The sequence below is a fragment of the Chlorocebus sabaeus genome, chromosome 15 (assembly GCF_047675955.1).
Source record: "Chlorocebus sabaeus isolate Y175 chromosome 15, mChlSab1.0.hap1, whole genome shotgun sequence".
In the NCBI taxonomy this organism is placed as follows: Eukaryota; Metazoa; Chordata; class Mammalia; order Primates; family Cercopithecidae; genus Chlorocebus; species Chlorocebus sabaeus.
This window is the reverse complement of record NC_132918.1, coordinates 84,943,692-84,965,044: the sequence shown is the minus strand read 5'-3', so window position 1 is coordinate 84,965,044 and position 21,353 is coordinate 84,943,692. Positions and strand designations below refer to the sequence as shown.

The following is a 21,353-nucleotide window of genomic DNA, read 5'->3' as shown; positions in this document are numbered from 1 at the left end:
GATTCAAGCTTTATGGAACTCTATAACTACATCTCTGACCTCATCCACAGAGGAAATTTTGCCAGCTTCCTGGAGAATGAAAGGGAAAGAAGCAAATTAATTTTTAAAAAATCAGTTTAACTGAGAAAATGCTGCCCAAAAGTCTGACCAGCAAATACACGGAGAAGCAGAAGATAGCAAGGATATGACTTCCACTTTTTCTTCTTTCCTCCTCCTCAACTTTTAAACAGTGTGTTGATTATAAAGATAAGAAAAGTTCTGGCATTTGTGTGCTGAAGGAGTCCCAAGTTGGGTATGAGAAAAGGGATGCAATTTTAAAAAAAGAGACTGAGTAAAGTTTCATAAAATTGTGATATTTAGCAGAGCTCCAGAAGAAAGAAGATGCTCCAAGAATTAGGACCTGTAAAGCTGTTTCTAACAGCTGTTAGTCCCATAGTCCCAGTCTACAAAAGCCATTTAATAAAAGCAAAAAGTCTATCAGAATGTTCTCTGCTGCATCATCTAGTGTGGTTAAAACTAAAAACCATTATTATGTTCAAAAAATGAGAAAACACTTAAAAATCGTGTGCTATCTTGGTGAAATACCAAGTTAGGTAGGCTGATAATGAAGTCTATCTATATTGCAATATTCTTTATGGCAGATTGCTAAGTGAAAAGCAAGACACAAAGGTACGGATAATGTGGCCATGTGGGCAAGGACTCGAAATTAATGTGTAAAATATAGTTGTTTAAAGAGTATTTTGACTTTATTTTCTTCTTTTAAATTCTGATCCATTATCTTTCTTCTTCCATTAATTTTCTCTAAAATTATATTCTCTATATTTATCAATCCTTACATTTTAATATTTTTTCTATAAAGTATCCTAACCCCCAACACCTTTGGCACCCTCAGTACTCTCCGAGGATTGCTTATGCTTTATCCTGTTCTTACTTTCCACTTTTCAGCACTCTCTATTTAGTCTCCCTTCATGGAACTATAATATCAGATCTAAGGGAACTCTTGGAAATACCGACCTTTTCTGCTAAATTGTTGTAGGATCTGAGATGCAGAATATGAGGCATGACTTATTCATGCCTAGAACCTAAACGTGGCCTTCAAGATACCTCATCCCTCGACTCTCAGTCCTTTATTTGACTGCCCACAGTATGCTCCAGGCCTTCTATTTATTCCCCTTACCCATTACTTGCCTTCTCATCTTCTTTCCCCCTTTTCTTCTTCTGATTTTTTTCATTATTTCTTTCGTTTGGTGCTCCTTTCTCTTACCCTTCCAGCTCTCAACTGGTCTAGACTTGAGAATCTTTCTGGGAAAACACTAAATCTGAAGATACGGTAGCCTGGGCCAAGTAGAACAGCTACCACACAGTCTCCTTGCACCCTCTTATTTATTTATTTTTTTGAGATGGAGTCTGGCTCTGTCACCCAGGCTGGAGTGCAGTGGTGCAATTTTGGCTCACTGCAAGATCCGCCTCCCAGGTTCACACCACTCTCCTGCCTCAGCCTCCCAAGTAGCTGGGACTACAGGTGCCCGCCACCACGCCTAGCTAATTTTTTGTATTTTTAGTAGACACAGGGTTTCACTGTGTTAGCCAGGATGGTCTCGGTCTCCTGACCTCATGATCTGCCCGCCTCGGCCTCCCAAAGCGCTGGGATTACAGGTGTGAGCCACCACGCCCGGCCTCTTCTTCTTATTTTTTTAAAGGCAAGAAAAATAAAAAGAAGGAAGCAGTAAGGAGTAAAGATAACCAGTAGCTCAGATCATCTAGTAATTACTAATATTAAATAGTTCAACCACTATGAAAGCCATGGATTTATTTATCATTATTGTTAGATACTCTGTCAGCCATAAAAAAAAAAAAAAAAAAAAAGGCAGACTGATCTGCCATCAGAGTGCAGAAGTCTGAACCAGGTAGGTAGGTCTCAAACAGAAACACCCACAGAATGTTGACCTTCAAGGAGCTTGGACAGTTAGAGCTTCACATTCTACTTACCCTCATTGAATTCACGGCTCAGCTCATGGTTTGGACACCGCTTCACCACCTCAGTGACGTGCTCAGCTTTTTTGTAGACAGGCATGGCGCGGATAACAGCTCCTTGAGGAGGCGGGGTCATCACCTTGATCTGGATGGGGCATGTCTTTGCAATTTGGCAGTACAGTTTCTTCAGTTCAGTGGAATACTGCTTAGAGTTGGGGCCAGTGGAGAAAGGAAGGAGACAACCAACAGGAGATATTGTTACATTCCAAATCAAAACAATGAAAATCTGTCCACTTTTTATAGCTGCATGCTGCATGTTTGCTACTGGCCACTATAGATGTGATATATGTCAATGTTATTAGATTTTTTTTTATCATAAATAAAACCCTATGTTTACAAAAGGTTTTATGTTTATCAGAACATATTTGTGCCATTATTTCCTGTTATTTTCCTTTAGGATGAAGAAGCTGAGGCTCGGAGGGGTTTAAATGAGTAATACCATGAGTAGCTTCATAGATGACCAGAAACTAAGTGAAAGAAGAGTATTGGCATGTACTGAGTGATATTAAACAACAACCATAAAGACAAATTTCTGCCTAGATTATAAGCAATCCAGTCTTTAATGTACTTTAGAGAGACTCATAGGAATTACGGTTCATGGGATTTTTTTTAAGATGGAATATCTGTTAGAGTGAAGAGATTTCGCCTGAGGTCAACTGAACAACAAGAACTCCCCTGAACGCCTGCACTTTTCTTCTAATGTCATAGGTAGGGGAATGCAAGAGCTGAAAGGGGCCACTCTGCCGTAAACTCCTGAAAACACCTGGCCTGATATAGCACAGCTAATCATGGCACAGAAAGGATCCGGATGCAGATCTTCTCCCTCACAAGTGAGTGAAAGTTTTTCTTCTTCAGGGAGAGGAAGTTCAGTAGTGGTTAGTTGGTTACAGAGTTGGCAAAATGGAGTGGAGAAAGCCTGAGACCTAGAATCAGATAGAAATCCTATCCTGTGTTGCTTCCTCTTCCCACTTCTGAAGCAGAAGAGAACCTTCGTTCTAATCCTTACAACTATAGTAAACCTTATCACCCTGTGCTCTGGGTCAAAGCCCTATCCCTACATTCCTACCCACTCAGGCACTTTGCTCAGGCAAACCACCCAGGCACTGGAATTGCTGGCCAAGAGTGGGGCACCTAGTAACATGTATCCAAACAAAGGATAAACACACACACAGGTTGCAATCATAAGTTGGCCCTAACATCCTCCCAGAGGAAAGACAGGGGGGCCAGAGCCATAGTGGCAGTTGGATTCGTTACTGATATGTCCCACCCTAACTCTCACTAATGGCAAGTATATTACCAAAAATTGCATATTTAAAATGTTGCTTTATTTCTTCATTTTAAAAATATGGTATTGTTTAAATGACCTTTCCTTTTCTTCCAAGTATTCCAGCATACGAAATTTTTAGTTAAAAGTTTCCCAATGCTAGAAAAGTATTGCAAAATCAGTCCTCCATGCCCGCAGGCCATGGATTAGACACAGCAAAAGGGTTTTATATAGCTTGAAGAAATAGGACACATGCCAAAATTCAACCACAAAAATAAAATTCTACTTGGGAAACACTGAATGAAATCTAGATGGGTATTTTTGCTCTTGTACTTTTAACTAATGACTTACACAGAAATTGTTTTATGACATATTAAGAACTTACTTTTATTGAGAACTTAAAGAAAATAAGCATATCCATTCATGTTTTCATTAGGAGGTATATAATGCATAATCTAACCATGAATTTCATAAGAGGATCCATAGGAAAGATGACTGAAAAATAAGTCTGTCAACTGATACCTAAAGGCAAATAAGGTATCCTTCCAAGTATGTAAAGGTTGCAGAAATGAACGTTAAGTGTTCAGAGTAGAACAGCTTCTTAAGAGACACATTCCATTTTAATAACTGATATACTATAAATCAAGCTTGACAGAATAAAGTATAAAAGCATTAAGAATAAGATTAAGGATCATTAAGTGTTAATTCTTGTTCATTCTCAGGGATGGGGTGGGAATCCAATTTTTAAGCTTAATTAATTATAAATAATAATAGCTTCATCATTTACTGAGTTCTGTTTTAAGAAACTTTACCCTGTTACAACCCTAAGAGGAAGGTATTACAAGCGTACCGTCTCTTATCTGAAACCCCTGGGGCCAGAATTTTCAGAAGCCAGAATTGTTTAGATTTGAGAAAAAAAGTAAAGTTTGTATAACATATAAATGTATCCAGCAGAATTTAGGGTAGCACCAAAAGATCAAACATTATTTCTGCAGAATTCATAAATACTCACACTAACTGATTGAGTACAAAGCCTGGGTTTCACCATCAAATGAATGTGCCACAAACCTAAGAAATCAAAATAAAACTGAACCAACTTCTGATTCTCAGAGCTCTAGGACTTTAGAATTGCAGATAACAGATAGTTGACTTGAATTATTATCCCTGTTTTATAAATAAGAAAATAAATGTACAGAAAGGACTTGCCCAAGAACCTGCTTAGTAACTGGTGCATAAGTCTATCTGAGTCCTGTAATAACAGTTTCGTATCTGTCTGTTCTCTTAACTCAGCCAAGCAAATGTTTACCTTTTTCTAGTTTCCAACATTGTGGTTCTTTTGTGAATCAATTACCATGTTTATACTCTTCTCCAAGAATTAAAATGGAGCTCAAAAGTAGTCTATTTAACATAGTTTTATTAATTTCTCAGTACATTGTTTACTCATTTAATTGTAGGGAGATGCAACAAGTGATAGAGTTGAAAAAACTTTGAGCTAGGGCGAAGACAACCTGGACGCTTATACCAGCTGGCTCTGGGAATTCAGGGATAAAGTCTTGCTCTTTATCATGGTTTACTGAGGACTTTATGAGGCCCTCTATATTGCGACCTTATCTATCTCTAACTCCCCCTACCCCTCCATCCCCACTCACACACATTTCTCACCCCATGTTCTACCCATACAAACTTTTTAATGCTTCAAACACACCATATGATCATCACCCAAAATTCAAAATGCTGTTCCCTGAAATCATGTCCTTTGCAGCAACATGGATTGAGCTGAAGGCCATTATCCTAAGTGAAACAACTCAGAAAAAGAAAAGCAAGTACCACGTGTGCTCACTTATATGTGGGTGATAAGTAGTGAATACACATGTGTTCGGGCACAGTGGCTCATGCCTGTAATCTCAGAACTTTGGGAGGCCGAGGCAGGCAGATCACTTGAGGTCAGGAGCTGAAGACATGCCTGGCCAACATGAAGAAATCCGGTCTCTACTAAAAACACGAAAAACAAAACAAAACCCGAAAAGGATACACATGGACATAAAGATGGAAATAATGGACACTGAGGACTCCAAAAATTGAGGAAGATAGGAGGGGATGAGGGTTACAAAATACCTATTGGGTACAATGTTCACTATTTGGGTGACAGGTACACTAGAAGCACAAACCTCACCATTATACAATATATTCATGTAACAATATTGAACATGTACCCACTGGATCTGAAACCTAAAAGAATTAAAAGCAATAAGCAAGCAACAACAACAACAACAAAAGTGATATTCCCAGTGTGGTACACTTCTCTTTTTCTGCTGTTCTCCACATCATTCCCGGACAATTTAGATATCACTATTCAGCTAGTACTGTATCTGGTACTACAAACCATATTTTCCAATTTTAGTGGTGAGGGTTCCATATTTGACTAAATCAAAATATCTGACCACAGCCAAGATGCATTATGTTTATTGCTTTTGGTTCAACTACCAGTCCTGCAATTCAGCAACTAGAGGCACTGAAGTGGTCTGGCACAATCGCTTTTTCTCTTTTTACAAAGCCAAATTTCTGCTACTCTATTTACTTCATTGTTTGCAAATCTGTTCCATGATGACCTTTATTTTTTTACCCAGTACTAAGTTCAGTCTCCCTGGTCTATGTGTATTAACAATTCCATAGACTTGCCCACTTCCCTATCCCTTACAGAATAGCACTATCATCTCCAATTTTCCAGGCTTCTGCAAGATTGGAACATGAGAATCTGATTTACATCAAGATTTTAAAATACCTTGATGATTCAACTCAGCAGAAATTGTAAATTTGAACACACATAGTTTATTTTACTATCTTTCTTTCTCTGTGGAATTTTAAAAATTCACCTCTAAATTGCTCCTCAACATTGACTTGAGACTCCTTTCATTCTAAAGCCTAATTTATTCTTTCTTTGTATGGGAGTTTTGTTTTATGTGGTATACTTTTCCACAAACCATACTAATTTTTAAGTGCAAAAGCTGATGGCTTGACAAATGTACACCATTGTGTAACTACTACTACAATCAAGATATAGAATATTTCCATCCCTGTTCCAATTATCTTTTTCTTCTTTGCAGTTAATCCCCTCCCCAGCTCCTGGCCTCAACAATCATGTACGTGTTTGTTTCACTAGTTTTACCTTTCCAGAATTTTATGTAAATGGAAAAATATAGTATATAATCTTATGTGATAATGCTTTTGAGATTTATCTGTGGTTTTTGCATGTATCAGCATTCCACTGCATTTTTGAATAGACTTCATTATTTATCCACTCACCAATTATTTCCATTTTTTTCTATTGTGTATAAAACTACTATGAACATTCATGTACAAATTTTTGTGAGGATGTACATTTCCATTTTTCTTGAATACCTAGGAATATGATTGCTGGGTAAGTGTATGCTTACTAACAAACTACCAAATAGTTTTACAAATAGCTGTGCCATATTACATTGCCACTTGCAATATATGAGGACTTAATATCCTTGTCAGCATTTGGTATTGTCAGCTGTTATTTTAATTGATGTCATTCTAGTATGTAAGCAGTAGATCTCATTGTGGTTTAAATTAACATTTCTCTGATGATTAATAATGTTTAACATATTTTCATGTACTTATTTCATTCATATTTATATATAATAAAAATTAAAACAAACTTACATTATATAATTCTATACAACTATTTGATATTTTTTGAAGTATCTGTTCAAATATTTTGTACCTTTTAAGTTAAAATAATTGTAATACAGACAGTTTTTCCCCTGTTGTAATACAGAAATTTCACTTTTTAGGTTTATTTTATGATTGACACATAATAATTGTACATATTTATAGGTAAAATGTGATGTTTTGATACATGTCTATATTGTATAATGATCAAATTAGGATGTGTAGTATATTCATCAACTTAAATATTTATCATTTCTTTGTAGTAAGAACATTCAAAATCCTCTCTTCCAGCTATTTTGAAATATACATTACTGTTAACTATAGTCACCCTACTGTGCAGTAGAACAGAACTTATTCTTCTGTCTAACTGTAATATTGTACCCATTGACCCATCTTTTCCCCATTTCCCCTCACCCCACCTCCCCTTCTCAGCCTCTAGTAACCCCTATTCTACTCTCAACTTCTATGAGATCAATATTTTTAGATTCCATTTGAGTGAGATCATGTGGTTACATCTTTCTGTGCCTGGCTTATTTCACTTAACATAATGTCCTCAAATTTATCCATGTTGTTGCAAATGACAGGATCAGGATTTCTTTTTTTTTTTTTTTTTTTTTGAGACAGGTTCTTGCTCTGTCACTCAGGCTGGAGTACAGTGGTGCCATCATGGCTCACTGCAACCTCGACCTCCCAGACTCAAGCAATTCTCTCATTTCAGCCTCCTGAGTAGCTAGGGCTACAGGTGTGCACTACCATGCCAAGCTAATTTTGGTGTATGCTTTTTGTAGAGATAGGGTCTCACTATGTTGCCCAAGCTGGTCTCAAACTCTTAGGCTTAAGAGATCCTCCTGCCTCAGTCTCGCAAAGTACTGGGATTACAGGCATGAGCCACTATGCCCAGCCTCAGAATTTCATTATGCTTTTCTGACTGAATAGTATTCTACTGTGCATATACACAACATTTTCTTATTCATTTATCCTTTGATGGACACTTAAGTTGACTGCATATCTTGACTATTGCAGATAGTGCTGCAATAAACACAGGAGTGAAGATATCCCTTTGACACACTGATTTTATTCCCTTTGGATATATGCCTAGTAGTGAGATTGCTGGATCATATGGTAGTTATATTTTTAATTTTTCAAGGCACTTCTATACTATTTTCCATGATGGCTGTACTAATTTACATTCCCACTGAAAGTATGCAAAGGTTCTCTTCTCTCCACATCCTCACTAACAGTTATCTTGTTGTTAATAGCCATTCTAACTGAAGTAGTATTTCATTGCAGTTTGATTTGCATTTCCCTGATTAGTGATATTGGGCATTTTTCATTTGCTTATCCTATTTTGAGAAATATCCATTCAGGTCTTTTGCCCATTTCTTAATTGGGTAATTTTGGCAATTTGGGGTAATTTGTTAATTGGGTTGCTTTTGTTCTTAATTTGAGTTTTAGGAGTCCCTTATATATTCTGGCTACAAGTCTTTTATCAGATATACATTAAAAAATATATTTTCTCCCAGACTATAGCTTGACTTTTTTTCCTGCTTTTCTAAAATACTTAATTATCGATATTTTCCCTTTAAAGCTCTTGCTTTTTATATCCTAAGAAATCTTGGCCTAATCCAACATTAGGAGGATTTTTTTAATATTTTCTTCAAGTAGATTTATTGTCTTAGCTCTTCCATTTAGAACTATATTTTCAGTCAATTTTTGTATATGGTGTGAGTTAAGGGTTTATAATTCTCCTTTTTAACAGATACTCAATTGTTCTAACACCGTTTGTTGAAAAGATTACCTGCATATTTTCCCTTGTTGAGCTGCCTTGGACTCTTTATTGAAAATCAATTTGTCACATGTGTTCATGTCTGTATCTGAATACTTCCTTCTTTCCTGTTGATCTATTTGTCTACCCATATATCAATTTCAGATTGTCTGGGTTAATCTACTTTATAGTAAGTCTTGAAATCGGGTAGTCTGATTCGTGCAATTTTGTTCTTTTAAAAAATTGTTCTGGCTATTTTAGATCGATTTTTCCATAAAAATTTACATGCAGTTTATAATTTCCATAAAAATAACTGGTAAGATTTTGCATGAGATTGCGTTAAATATGTAAAGTCCTTTAGGATAGAACTGATACCTTAGCAATGTGGTGTCTTTTAAACCATGAGTATATGATATCTCTCCATTTAAACACAGTATCTTTAATTTTACTCAGAAATGTTTTATAGTTTTCAGTGTATAAGTACTGTACATATTTTGTTAGATTTAATTGTTATAAGTGGTACTTTTAAAAATGAAAATTTCTTTTTGTTCCTAATGTGTTTTATGTCATGTTTTATGCATAATTAATTCATGTATAATGACCATGTATCCTGTGACATTGCTAAACTTACTAGTTCTTGTACCTTTTTTAGATGCCTTCCTTATGATCTTCTACATAGATGATCATGTCAACTATAAACAGTCCTTTAATTTTTACTTTTATCTGACCGCAAGAATTAAACCACGGTTGAGTTTGCTATTTTTTTTGAACTAGAATCATATATCATTCGTTTTAGACTTTCATGTTTTTTTCTAATATAAGCATTTAATTCTACCAAGTTTCTTCTAAGTACTTCTTAGCTACATCCACAAAGTTTTGATATATCTAATTCTTAATCATGAGTAATATGTGAAGCATTTCTTTTAAATCTTTTATCAGTCCTCATAACTAATATATCAAATGACAACACTAACTCACATTCCTAAGAAAATTAATTCTCTAGGTCTTCAGCTTGTTTCACCGGTTCCATTTCTAGCTCAAACTTATTTTCTCCTTTACACATTTCTTTACCATTCTAAACAGATTTTTAAATTGCTGTTCCCAGGGTTACCTTATATCTCTACATAGGTTTCTTCTACTTATAGGCATTAAGAACTCAGTTGATTTTTTACCTGAAAAAAAAATCTTCCATAGCTAAGAACTTTTTTTGATTATGCCAGCCCATTGTATTAAATTTCCAGCAGCTCTTTGGGTGGATAGCAAACATTTCAAACCTTCTATGTGAAGGTATAAAGTATCTTGCCCTGTAGTGTTATCACTATGAGAAGCAGTTACAGAAAATTTAAAACCTTTATCAACGTCTTCTCAACTTCTCTTTTTCTACAATCTGCCTTTTATTAATATTTCATCATTGTCAAACATGTGCACACAGAATTCAGGAAAAAAATTCGTTGCTTACTCAAGAGATACATACCATTGTCAACATTGTAGACTGTTTTCTGTGCATACACACACACACACACACACACACAAACACACATACACCCTTATACAAACTAGGGGCATATAATGCAAAGAACAGTATTCTTTTTATAATTTAATATATCATGAGCATGTTCTAATTTAAAAACATGATTTTAAGTGGTTACTGTTACAGTATTAAAGAGGGATATACCATTATTTAATCATACCTTTTTAGTATAACTGTATAATTTAGTATAATTGTAGTATAAAGTTTACTCCAGGTAAAAATAACACCATATAGCACAGTTTAGTAAACAAACTGGTTTTAGATAGATCCTTTAAAATAGAGTAATTGAGTCAATGTACATTTTAGTGTTGTAGAAAAGTCCAAGGCCAATCTGAATTTTATTTCTTTAAATTAAGTTAGCTGCTTATTTCTCCCTAGTTTCTTGTAGAATTTTATTTAAAAAAAAATACGTAAATAAAGTGGCAATGCCTCTAAATGTGATTTTTAAAATTGAAGTTACTTGGAAATTGGGGGGTCCTCTTCACTTTCATGCTTGAACTCAATACATTTTGTTCTTTAATTGTATTTTTGTTTCTTCTGCTCATATCAGTTTCCAGAAACATGTCAGTCTTACTCTAGGATCTTCACTTTCTATCCACCATACATTTGATGCAGTTTTTCCTGTTGTTTGCATTTTGGGAAAGCTTGTTAAATTTGTCTTCAGTATGTGTATGGTTTTCTACAGTTAATTCTGCTCTGTTCTACTACAAATAATACTTTCACTTCTTCTGCTACATTTCAAATGTTCTTATTTCATCATCCCTTTTTACTAGTCCTCCTTACATCTCAGCCTGCAATTCCAGGTTTGTCATGTTTTCCCAACTTTATAGTGTTACTGTTTTATTAATTTGCACTAACGTATCTTCTAAATATTTCTTCCACTTCCTAAGATGATTTTCTTGAGTATTTCAAGTGATGTTCCCATATAGATAGGACTTTGTTTTTAATATAGGCCCTTTTTTGCCTTTTTACTTTTCTATGAATGTAGCAAGACAGAGCCAAAGCCAGTGTTTGCAGCTTTCATTTCACTTTGCCATTTTTCAGTTTGATTCTATCAGGCTTTTAAGATATAAAGGTATTACAAAATTCTGCCAGTGGCTTGAGTGTCCAATTTAATTTTTTCTGGAATTTATAACATGAATATTTAATAAAAACTTAGGAGAGGCCAGGCACAGTGGCTCACATCTGTGATCCCAGCACTTTGGGAGGCCGAGATGGGTGGACCACCTGAGGTCAGGAGTTCGAGACCAGCCTGACCAACATGAAGAAACCTCGTCTCTGCTAAAAATACAAAACAATTACCTGGGCGTGGTGGCACATGCCTGTAATCCCAGCCACTTGGGAGGGTGAAGCAGGAGAATTGGTTGAACCGGGGAGGTGGGGGTTGCGATGAGCTGAGATCGCACCATTGCATTACAGCTTGGGCAACAAGGGCAAAACTCTATCTCAAAACAAATAAATAAATAAAAATGAAAAATAAAAAAAAAGAAAAAAAAAAACTTAGGAGAGACTACACTAAAAACTGCTAGTCAGTTGCTGTCATAAACCACAAATGAGAGCTAGCTCTTCTCCTCAGTTGTACAATATTCAATACTTACCTAGCAAACTCTTACTGAGCACATATTGCACAATGCTAGTTCCTTATTCTGTACTGGGAACAGATAAAAGTAAGATTTTAAAGCTCTGGAATGCAGAATTTTATGTATCCATACTGCCTAGGATGGCACTTGAAATATAAAATAAAGTGAAAGAAAAAAAATCAATCTTTATCCTCAAGTTGCTCACAGTCTAGAGGCAGAGTGCAGCACAAACAACCAAAATACACTGGTTTAAGGAACCATATGAACATGTTATGGGATTACAGAGATAGAACAATTAACTACCAGGTAATAAATTTGATTTTTATTGAGCATATACCATTACCAAGGCTCTGTTTTAGGTTTGGAAATTCAGCATCAAACAAAAACAAAGTCTATGCCCTAAAAATGCTAAAATTCTAGAATAAACAAATAACTACTGTGCCAGATAGTGATAAATGCTATAAGAAAAAGTAAATCAGGGTAAATTTAAAGGGGATAGAGTATAAAAAGCTAAGAGTCAGGGGAGTGAATGTGAAGAGGATATTATTTTTTTCCAAGATTGTTAGGAAACAATTCTTTAATAAGATGACATTAAAGGAAAAACTCTGGAGGAAGTAATGAGCTGGGCCATATACATACCTGGGGAGATAGTGTTCCAAGTTCTAGAGACAGCAGGGGCTAAGGTCCTGGCTAAGTATGCTTGCCATGGAGGCCAGTGCACCTGCAGAAAAGTAAGCAAAGCCTACAGTGGTAGGAGTTAAGATCTGAGATCAGAGATAATAGGGAGCCCAGATCACGCAAAGCCTCGTAGAGCACGATGGGTCTTGAGCTTTTCTTGTGTGAGATAGGAAGTCGCTAGAGAGGCCTGAGCAGCTGATGTGGTCTGCTTTTCATTTCTATAAGACAACTGTAGCTGTTATGTGAAGGACAGACTTTGTGGAACAAAGACAGAAGCAGGAAGACCACTCTGGAGGCTCCGGCCAATAATCCAAGTGAAAGTGAGAGTGGCTTAGACCAGCGGTAGTGGTGACGAGAAGTCACCAGATTAGCTGATGGACTGACTGGGGATAAGAAAGAGAAAAGTAAAACGGAAAAGACCATTTTCATAGGGGTAATGATATTTCAACTAGGCCTTAAAAAAGAAGTTATTATTCACCAATTGGATTGTGCACCCAAGAAAGAAAGGAAGAAAAAGCCAGGAGACAACAGTAGGCTTTCCATGAAGACAGAGTATCATCAGTAAAACCAAGGGGACGTTAACTGTGGATGAAATATAGATGGGATGGGGGAAGGAGGAGGAGTAGCTGAGCAGAAGTCAATGAGGCTGAGCTAGAAAGGCATTTAACAGATTCTGAGGAGCCTTGGATGTCACAAGATACCATTAACTACTATGAGCAGGCAAAGAGGTGTCACTGAGGATTATAAGGTAGGGGAAAAGCCTAATAAGTTCTTTGTATTCAGAAATACAAAGGTAGTGGGAGCAAGCAAAGTAAAAACTGGGGGTGGGGGTTGGAGGGGGGAACCCGTCAGAGCTATTCAGACAAGAAATGAGGAGGGCCCAACCTAGGGCAGTAGAAATGAATGAAAAAGGAAAAAGATGCGGGAAACTCTTTGGATTTACTAAATTCAGCCTTCTTGGTTTTAACATGAAATATATACATGGAAGTACCAAAACAAACCAATAAATATTATGCTTTAGAACAAAAGATGCTTGCAAAAATAATATCAGTTATTTGCTTATCCGTTTTCTAAAATCAAAGCAGGATGAATGAGTTAATTTTAACACAGGGCTCCTGATATTCATCAGACAACTGAAACCTGGCCTAGCCAATGGAATCATCAACAACAGAGAAAGGATAGTTTTAGTTCTAGACAAATAAAAAAAAAAATACATGAAGTAACAGTGGAATTAATAGGCCAATTTCGTTGTGAAGGAGGAAAGGGCTCAGTTCTCAGATTTAAGAGCAACAGGAAACAGGTCTTAGACTCTTGTCCAAGACCAACAACTGTGGGCATCGTTTATTTATTGGACTAGGAGTAAAAAAATCCTATTTAAATTCTGCCTCCTCTTTTTATTCCCTCCCTCTGCCTTCATGTAGTTGTAACTGAGTACTCCCATTTTTTTCTAAGAAAAAGGGAATGAGTTACTATTATTTTTATTATTTTTTTCTTCTCCTGCCCCCTTCCCCTCCCTTCCCTGTTTCCTTAGCCCTTCAGAAATGCATATATAACCCTTCACCTCCCCCTCACCAGATACCCCAGCAGAGTAAGTTCTAACTGTGTGCTCTAAGACAGCTCTCTCCTGGGGAGTTGTCCAGTTGCAGACCAGAGCACACCTGCCATGGAACTTTCACCTTCAGGGGGTGGCCTTGGGACTTTCATCCATCAGGAGGGCAAATCTTAAGTATGCCTGCTTGGCCATTTTCACAACTTATTTCTGCCCAGGAAGGTGCCAACTCAACTATTGGGTAGACAAGGCACCAAGCAAGCAGGGGGACCCCCTTCCCTTGTTCACTTCCTTCCTCACCTTATAAAATTGTCCACTTCTTTCTGCTCCAAAGGGGAACTAACACATTTTATTTTAATTAATTAATTAATTAATTAGAAACAAATTCTCGCTCTGTCGCCCAGGCTGGACTGCAGTGGCACGATCTTGGCTCACCGCAACCTCTGCCTCCCAGGTTCAAGCGATTCTCCTGCCTCAGCCTCCAGAGTAGCTGGGATTACAGGTGCCCATCACCATGCCTGGTTAATTTTTTTTTCTATTTTTCTATTTTTTTTTTTTTCCAGTAAAGATGAGGTTTCCCCATGTTGCCCAGGCTAGTCTCTCACTCTTTGGGCTCAAGTGATCCACCTGCCTCAGCCTCCCAAAGGACTGGGATTACGAGCGTGAGCCACGGTGCCCAGCTGGAAATAATACATTTAAAGGCAGAACGCTTTGCGCCCCTTCCCAAGCTAGCTTTGGAATAAAATAAATTCTCTTGCTTTGTTATCAGACCTCACTGTTGTTAATTGAGCTCTGCAGGTGGCAAGCATCTCACCCACATTTTGGCCACTTCGCTATTACAAATATAAAATGGAAAAAATTATAGTCACATCTCTTAACGTGAAAGAAAAAATAGATACAAAAATCCTTACTCAACTGCAAAGATCAAAATAAAAGTCACATATAATGATTATTACTGAAACATCATATTTCTAAGATTCTCCACATAAAGTGTTTAATGTAGCTTAAGTAATTTTGAGACAGCACTGTGAAAACAATATCTCAACCTGGTGAGAAAGTGGTTGCTGACATAATAAAAGTCTGCCAAAGTTTGAATGTTAACCATTTATAATACATCACACAGTTCATATTTATCTACTAAGAATCAAGTTCTCAACCATTTCAAATTACTAGATTCATTTATTAAAAACATGAATTTTATCTACTCCCATACATTTTTCATACACATCCATATGTCCATAAATATATGTAACATAATTTTGCATGTCCTTAAAATTTAACTAATTTACATCATCCTACATTTAGCCTTAGTAATCTATTTTCAATTCCCATGCTTCCCAGATTTATCCATGTTCTTATATGCAGGTATATTTTATTCATTTTAATGGCGGAAAGAAGGGAAATGAGATAAATGGAGGAGTGCTTTTTGCTTTATATTTTATTTAAGCAAAAGATTTGAAACAATATGGAAAAATGTTAACATTTTGTCTTATACTCAGATGTCTTAATTTACTTACTTTTTTTTTACGTTAGAAATAATTCTTTTTTGGCGGCGGGTTGGGGAAGGGGTACGGGGGGATGGAGTCTCGCTCTGTCTCCCAGGCTGGAGGGCAGTGGTGTGATCTCGGTTCCCTGCAACATCCACCTCCTGGGTTCAAGCAATTCACCTGCCTCAGCCTCCCGAACAGCTGGGACCACAGGCGAGTGCCAACACTCCTGGCTAATTTTTGTATTTTTGGTAGAGACAGCGTTTCGCCATGTTGGTCAGGCTGGTCTCAAACTGCTGACCTCAAATGTGATCTGCCTACCTCAGCCTGCCAAAGTACTGGGATTATAGGCATAAGCCACCACACCTGACCTTGAAATATTTCTTACTTAAAATGTTTAATACATAAATTATTACGAGTAGCACCAACCTGTAAACTTGTTGCAGACCTATGATTTTAGAAGACAGAGAATACAGAAGATGTTAGAACTCAGAAGGAACATTATAGCATCTCTTGTCCAAACCTTCTTCTCCTAATTTTCTGATATAAAACTGAGACTTAAAGAGGGGAAGTTTATTAATTCAGCAAATATTTATTGATCACCCGCTTCATGCCAGTCCTTGTCCTGACTATTAGGGAACCAATGGTGAACCTCACTCCAGGGGAGCTGATCTAAACGAAGTACCGACCTTAAAAAAATAATTTCTAAAACTGTGACACATGTCCTGAAAAAAAAGCAAAAGGAGAGAAGGTAAAACATGGGGGTCTATTTAGTTTGGAGGACGTTTTGGGAAAATGCTGAAACTGTTTTTTCCTCTCCTCTCACATGGCCACAGCAACAATCAGCAACACACAAGATGACTTCTGTGACCAAATGTGTGGGAGTTTTTCACCACTCACCAAGCAAGAGACACCAAGCCGGGTGTCCTCCAGTTCAACTCTGACAGTCGACCTGGAGATCCTGTCATGTCTCACAGGTTGAGGACTCAGTTCCCAAGACTACACACAACCTACACACAACCTCTAACCACAGCCAGGAGGAAATCCAGGCCTCTGGAACTTCTGACCAACCAGCTTCAAATCAGGGTTCCCATGACCCCAGTTTGGGTTTGACTAACTTGCTGGAGCAGCTTACAGAATTCAAGGAAACACTTACATGGACTGTTTTATTATAAAGGATGTTGCAGAGGATAAAGATGAAGAGATTTCTAGGGAGTGGTATTGGGGGAGGGGTGCAGAGTTTCCATGCCCTCCATGGGCTTCGACCTCTAAAAATCTCCACATGTTTTACTATCTTGAAGCTTGCTGAAACCTGTCCTCTTGGGTTTTTATGAAGGCTTCATTATCTAGGCATGACTGATTAAACCATTGGCAACTGGTGATCAACTTATCCTTCAGCCTCTCTCTCCTTCCTGGAGACTGGGGAGTGGGGCTGACTCTCTAACTGTGCCTTTGCCTTTCCAGTGACCAGACCCCCATCCTGAACCCATGAGTCAGCATTCACATACAAAAAAAGGCAGCACTTTAGAAATTCCAAGGATTTTAGGAGTTATATGCCAAGAAACTTAGACAAAGTCCAAATACATATTTTATGATATCACATATGGTCAGGAGTGCATCCCTGTAAAATGATTTCTAAAGGTTGCACAACTAAATTGGGCAATGAAGGAGTGAACTCAGATTTCCTTAGTTCTATGAAGATAATGCTTTTACTACAATATTATATTCTAATTACAAAATTTCTGTAGAAATCCAACTTGACATTTTAAAGCAAGGGCTTGGTTCTATGTTTCTATTACTGAGTCATCCCATTTCAAGGCATTTTTAGTTTAACATACCTTCGCTAAGATTTTCTTAGAATGTTAGATCAGGGGCCATGTTCAGTGACTCAGACCTGTCATCCCAGCATTTTGGGAGGTCTAGGCAGGAATATTGCTTGAACCCAAGAATTTGAGACCAGGCTGGGCAATACAAGAAGACTCTGCCTGTATAAAAAAAAAGAAAAAGCCAGGTGTGGTGGCACCTGTAGTCCCAGCTACTTGGGAGGCTGAGGTGCAAAGGATCACTTGAGTGCAGGAGGTTGAGGCTACAGTGAGCCATCCTCAGACCAGTGTACTCAAGCTTAGGTGACAGAGAGAGAAAGAGAGAGAGAGAGAGAGAGAAAGGAGGAGGAGGGAGGAAAAGGAAAAGTTAGCTCAGGAAAATTCAACCTTAAAGATCATTTGGTTCAGCCACTTTATTTGCAGATGAGGAATCTAAGTCCCAGAAAGGAGAAGAGATTTGCTCAAAAATTCTCAGTAACTGGGACCATCTTGATATACAGACCAATGTTCTTCTTCATGTCCCAGTTTTAACAGTTTTAACAGTTATACTATGAGGCCAAAGTAGAACTGGTGTGTTTGTGCCTGAGTGAATTTGAGTGAAAAGCACATGATTAGAAAATATATGATTAGACAATCAAGTATAAAGCTCAAGGCCATATTATTAATAAAAACAAAAACATGATCACTAAATTCTTACAGGAGTATATATACTTATTTTTAGTTAAGTAAAGAAGTTTGAGTAAGAGTTGAGATTTTCTTCTCTAAAGCGAAACCATATTCTCACAATGGGAGCTTGAACATAAAAACAACACAAAATGCCCACTAATTGCTTTAAGAATCAACTCTACTCCATCAGGTCCTGGGCTCAATAAGTCAGCAGTGGGTTGTACTAACCTTGTTGCATATTTAGAAAGGAACCCCAGTGCAACTGTGTCTCTTAGCATTATGCAAATGTAAGTGAAATCAGAAATAAAATACTGTGATTGGTGGGGGAAAGAAAGCACATTTGAAAGAATTTTCAAAAATGACTGGCCTCTCCAAAGAAGGCATAAATATCTGACTCACTGAGAAATATCTGGCAACTTATGTGATCCCCCTAAATCTTGAACTGATCATTCATAGAGGGGAAAATAGATAATATATAGTGTTACTTCCATTTGATTATTATTATTATTATTGTTATTTTGAGACCAAGTTTCACTCTGTCAAACAGGCTGGAGTGCAATAGTACAATCTCAGCTCACTGCAACCTCCACCTCCCGGGTTCTAGCGACTCTCCTGCCTCAGCCTCCTGAGTAGCTGGGATTACAGGTGCCCGCCACCACATCTAGCTAATTTTTGTATTTTTGGTAGAGACAGGGTTTCACCATGTTGACCAGGCTGGTCTCGAACTCCTGACCTCAGGTGATCCACCTGCCTCAATCTTCCAAAGTGCTGGGATTATAGGCGTGAGACACCATGCTCGGCCCCACTTGATTATTTTATAATTTGGTGCAGATCTCTTAGAGAACCCAGTTACCAGATTTGCACTGGCAAAGCGACTCTTTAATAAAGAATGTCGAAGGCCAAGCGTGGTGGCTCACACCTGTAATCCCAGCACTTTGGGAGGCCGAAGTGGGAGGATCACAAGGTCAGCGGTTCAAGACCAGCCTGGATAACACAGTGAAATTCCGTCTCTACTAAAAATCAAAAAATTAGGTGTGGTGGTGCGCACCTGTAATCTCTGCTACTCAGGAGTCTGAGGCAGGAGAACTGCTTGAACACGGGAAGCAGAGGTTGCAGTGAGCCAAGATCACGCCATTATACTCCAGCCTGGGCAATAGAGTGAGACTGTCTTAAAAAAAAAAAAAACAAAAACAAAAAAAAAAAGAAAGAAAAAAAGAAAAAAAAAAAAGAATGTGGAAAACAAAGTGTTGGTAATCTTTCTGACACACACACACACACACAGCCTACTGGCTATTTCTGATCATATATGTATATACATAAAAAATAGAACTCAATATTTGTTCTTCTGTATACATACTGTATATATATTCAATAGTTTGTTCATTCCCAGGAAGCACCAGCTCATGGGCGAGAATGACGAGCCTAATTTTGTATTCATCTTCAACCAAATTTCCTTGTATACTGACATGACAGTTTTGGCCATCCATATGAACTAAATATTTCAACAACGACATGGAAAAGAAGTTCCTGAAAACTAACAAATGAAATAAACTCCTTCTTTTTATATAATATCCTGGTCAAAATGGATAAGTAAGCTTTGCCTAAATTTTGTTTTGCTTTGCAAGAGAGGGGAGGAAGTTTGGAATATTGAGGAGTGAGCTATTTAAAGCCAAATATCATGTTCAAATAAAACAACTCCAGGGGATTTTGGAAAACAAGTAAATTCAGCTCCTTTACTAATAATATGTTGCAAAGAGAAGGGGGAAAAAAAGAATTCCAGTGACTAGGACCCTACCTTTACCACCTGCCTCAGTAGACATACTATATTACACGCTTTTGGCTGGCAGACTGGTAATTCAGTATCACAATGCATAGAGGTGCCAGGTAATATCAGCACACACCTGCGTAATTTTTCAACACCTCCCTTTCTTAAAGGTAGGAACCCTTCTGCCTACTACATCAAAACCAAAAAAGAAGAACTTTAGTTCTTTCAATCTCTCCCAGAAGAAATGCCATACTATATGCAAATCTCAAATCACATGGCTATCTTGAACCCTAAATGTTAGAGAATATGGATGAAATAAACTCTCATGAAACAAAAAAAAATTCATTAATTCTATAACCTACCTCTCTTCTCAATTCCTCTTCAAGGAAGGCAACTAGAGAGAGTGGCATCAAAGCTCTCCTGATTCTGCAATTCCAGATCAATTCACATCTGGCATGCTCTTATACTGAGGATGGCTGGCTCTTTAAAAAAACTGTAAGAAAGGCTTACATACACCAACGAACCTACTAGTCTCACTTTATGTCTGGCTTTCTGAATGAATTTGAATTTAGTTTCTTAAAAAAAGGGAGAAAAATAATGAGATTTACAAATAGAGTGAGTCCTCATTTAACATTTTGGACAGATTTTTGGAAACTGTAACTTTAAGCGAAACACATATAACAAAACAATTTGTTTTTCTCATCACCTTTATAAGAAAGTAACACTGTATGAAACAATTACTGGAAGATCTCCTGCACATTATTTTGTTTAAGGTCACAGTTTCCAAGAACCTGTCAATGACACTGAGGACTTAGTTGTTATCTAAAAGATAGCAACTAGTCCCAAACAGGAAATGCCAGGTGCACTTCAAATTTATGGCTTCTAGTTCAAAAAACTTAAGGGGTAAAATGTTGTCTGTACTATCTCAAATAACCCAAAATACCTGACAAGAAGAAAAAAGGTCAACCTCTAAAGCTCTCAGAACAATTCCATTAATCTATGTTTAACCATTATCAAGTACAAAGTCTACCTTAGCACTGTCCTAAAACATTCAGTGACTTATTATTTTTTTCTTTTTATAAGCTATATTCCTTGGGACAACCAAATCAAAAATGTACTTTTATAAGGGTAAAAGGGTGATGGAATCAATAATTAGAACTGGTAGGAATGAAAAATCATACAAAACAGATGGGGTGTTGCCAGCGAACCAGATAGAGTTCTGGCAGCTAATTTGATGGCAGACAAGATTTAGGGAAGAGAAATGAGATACATGAAAATAAAAATTTGGGGGTTCAACAATGTTTGATAAGGAGGCTTTGAAAAATTAATTCTAAAGATCCATTCAGTAAAATATAAAAAGACCCTTAGAGTTAGACACAGCTTCAGTTTGATCTGCTTCAAATACACTGATTAACTATTACATCAAGTTATATGGGCTAATTATATACTATACTTTGGATTTGCCCTCTACAAAAAAACTCACTTGAAAAACATTATAAATTTCATATCTAGAAA

At 37.2% G+C, this 21,353-nt stretch overlaps 1 protein-coding gene across 3 annotated transcripts in view; it reads right to left on the bottom strand.

Annotated features, from left to right (window-relative positions):
- The window catches only part of TP63 (tumor protein p63), a 262,272-nt gene that overhangs the window by 29,329 nt on the left and 211,590 nt on the right, over positions 1 to 21,353 (bottom strand). For all 3 annotated transcript variants that reach the window (XM_038003061.2, XM_038003062.2, XM_073023750.1), the window contains one exon: positions 1,990 to 2,176. In XM_038003061.2, coding sequence (XP_037858989.1) covers positions 1,990 to 2,176 — 187 coding nt within the window. The remainder of the gene's footprint in view (positions 1 to 1,989; positions 2,177 to 21,353) is intronic.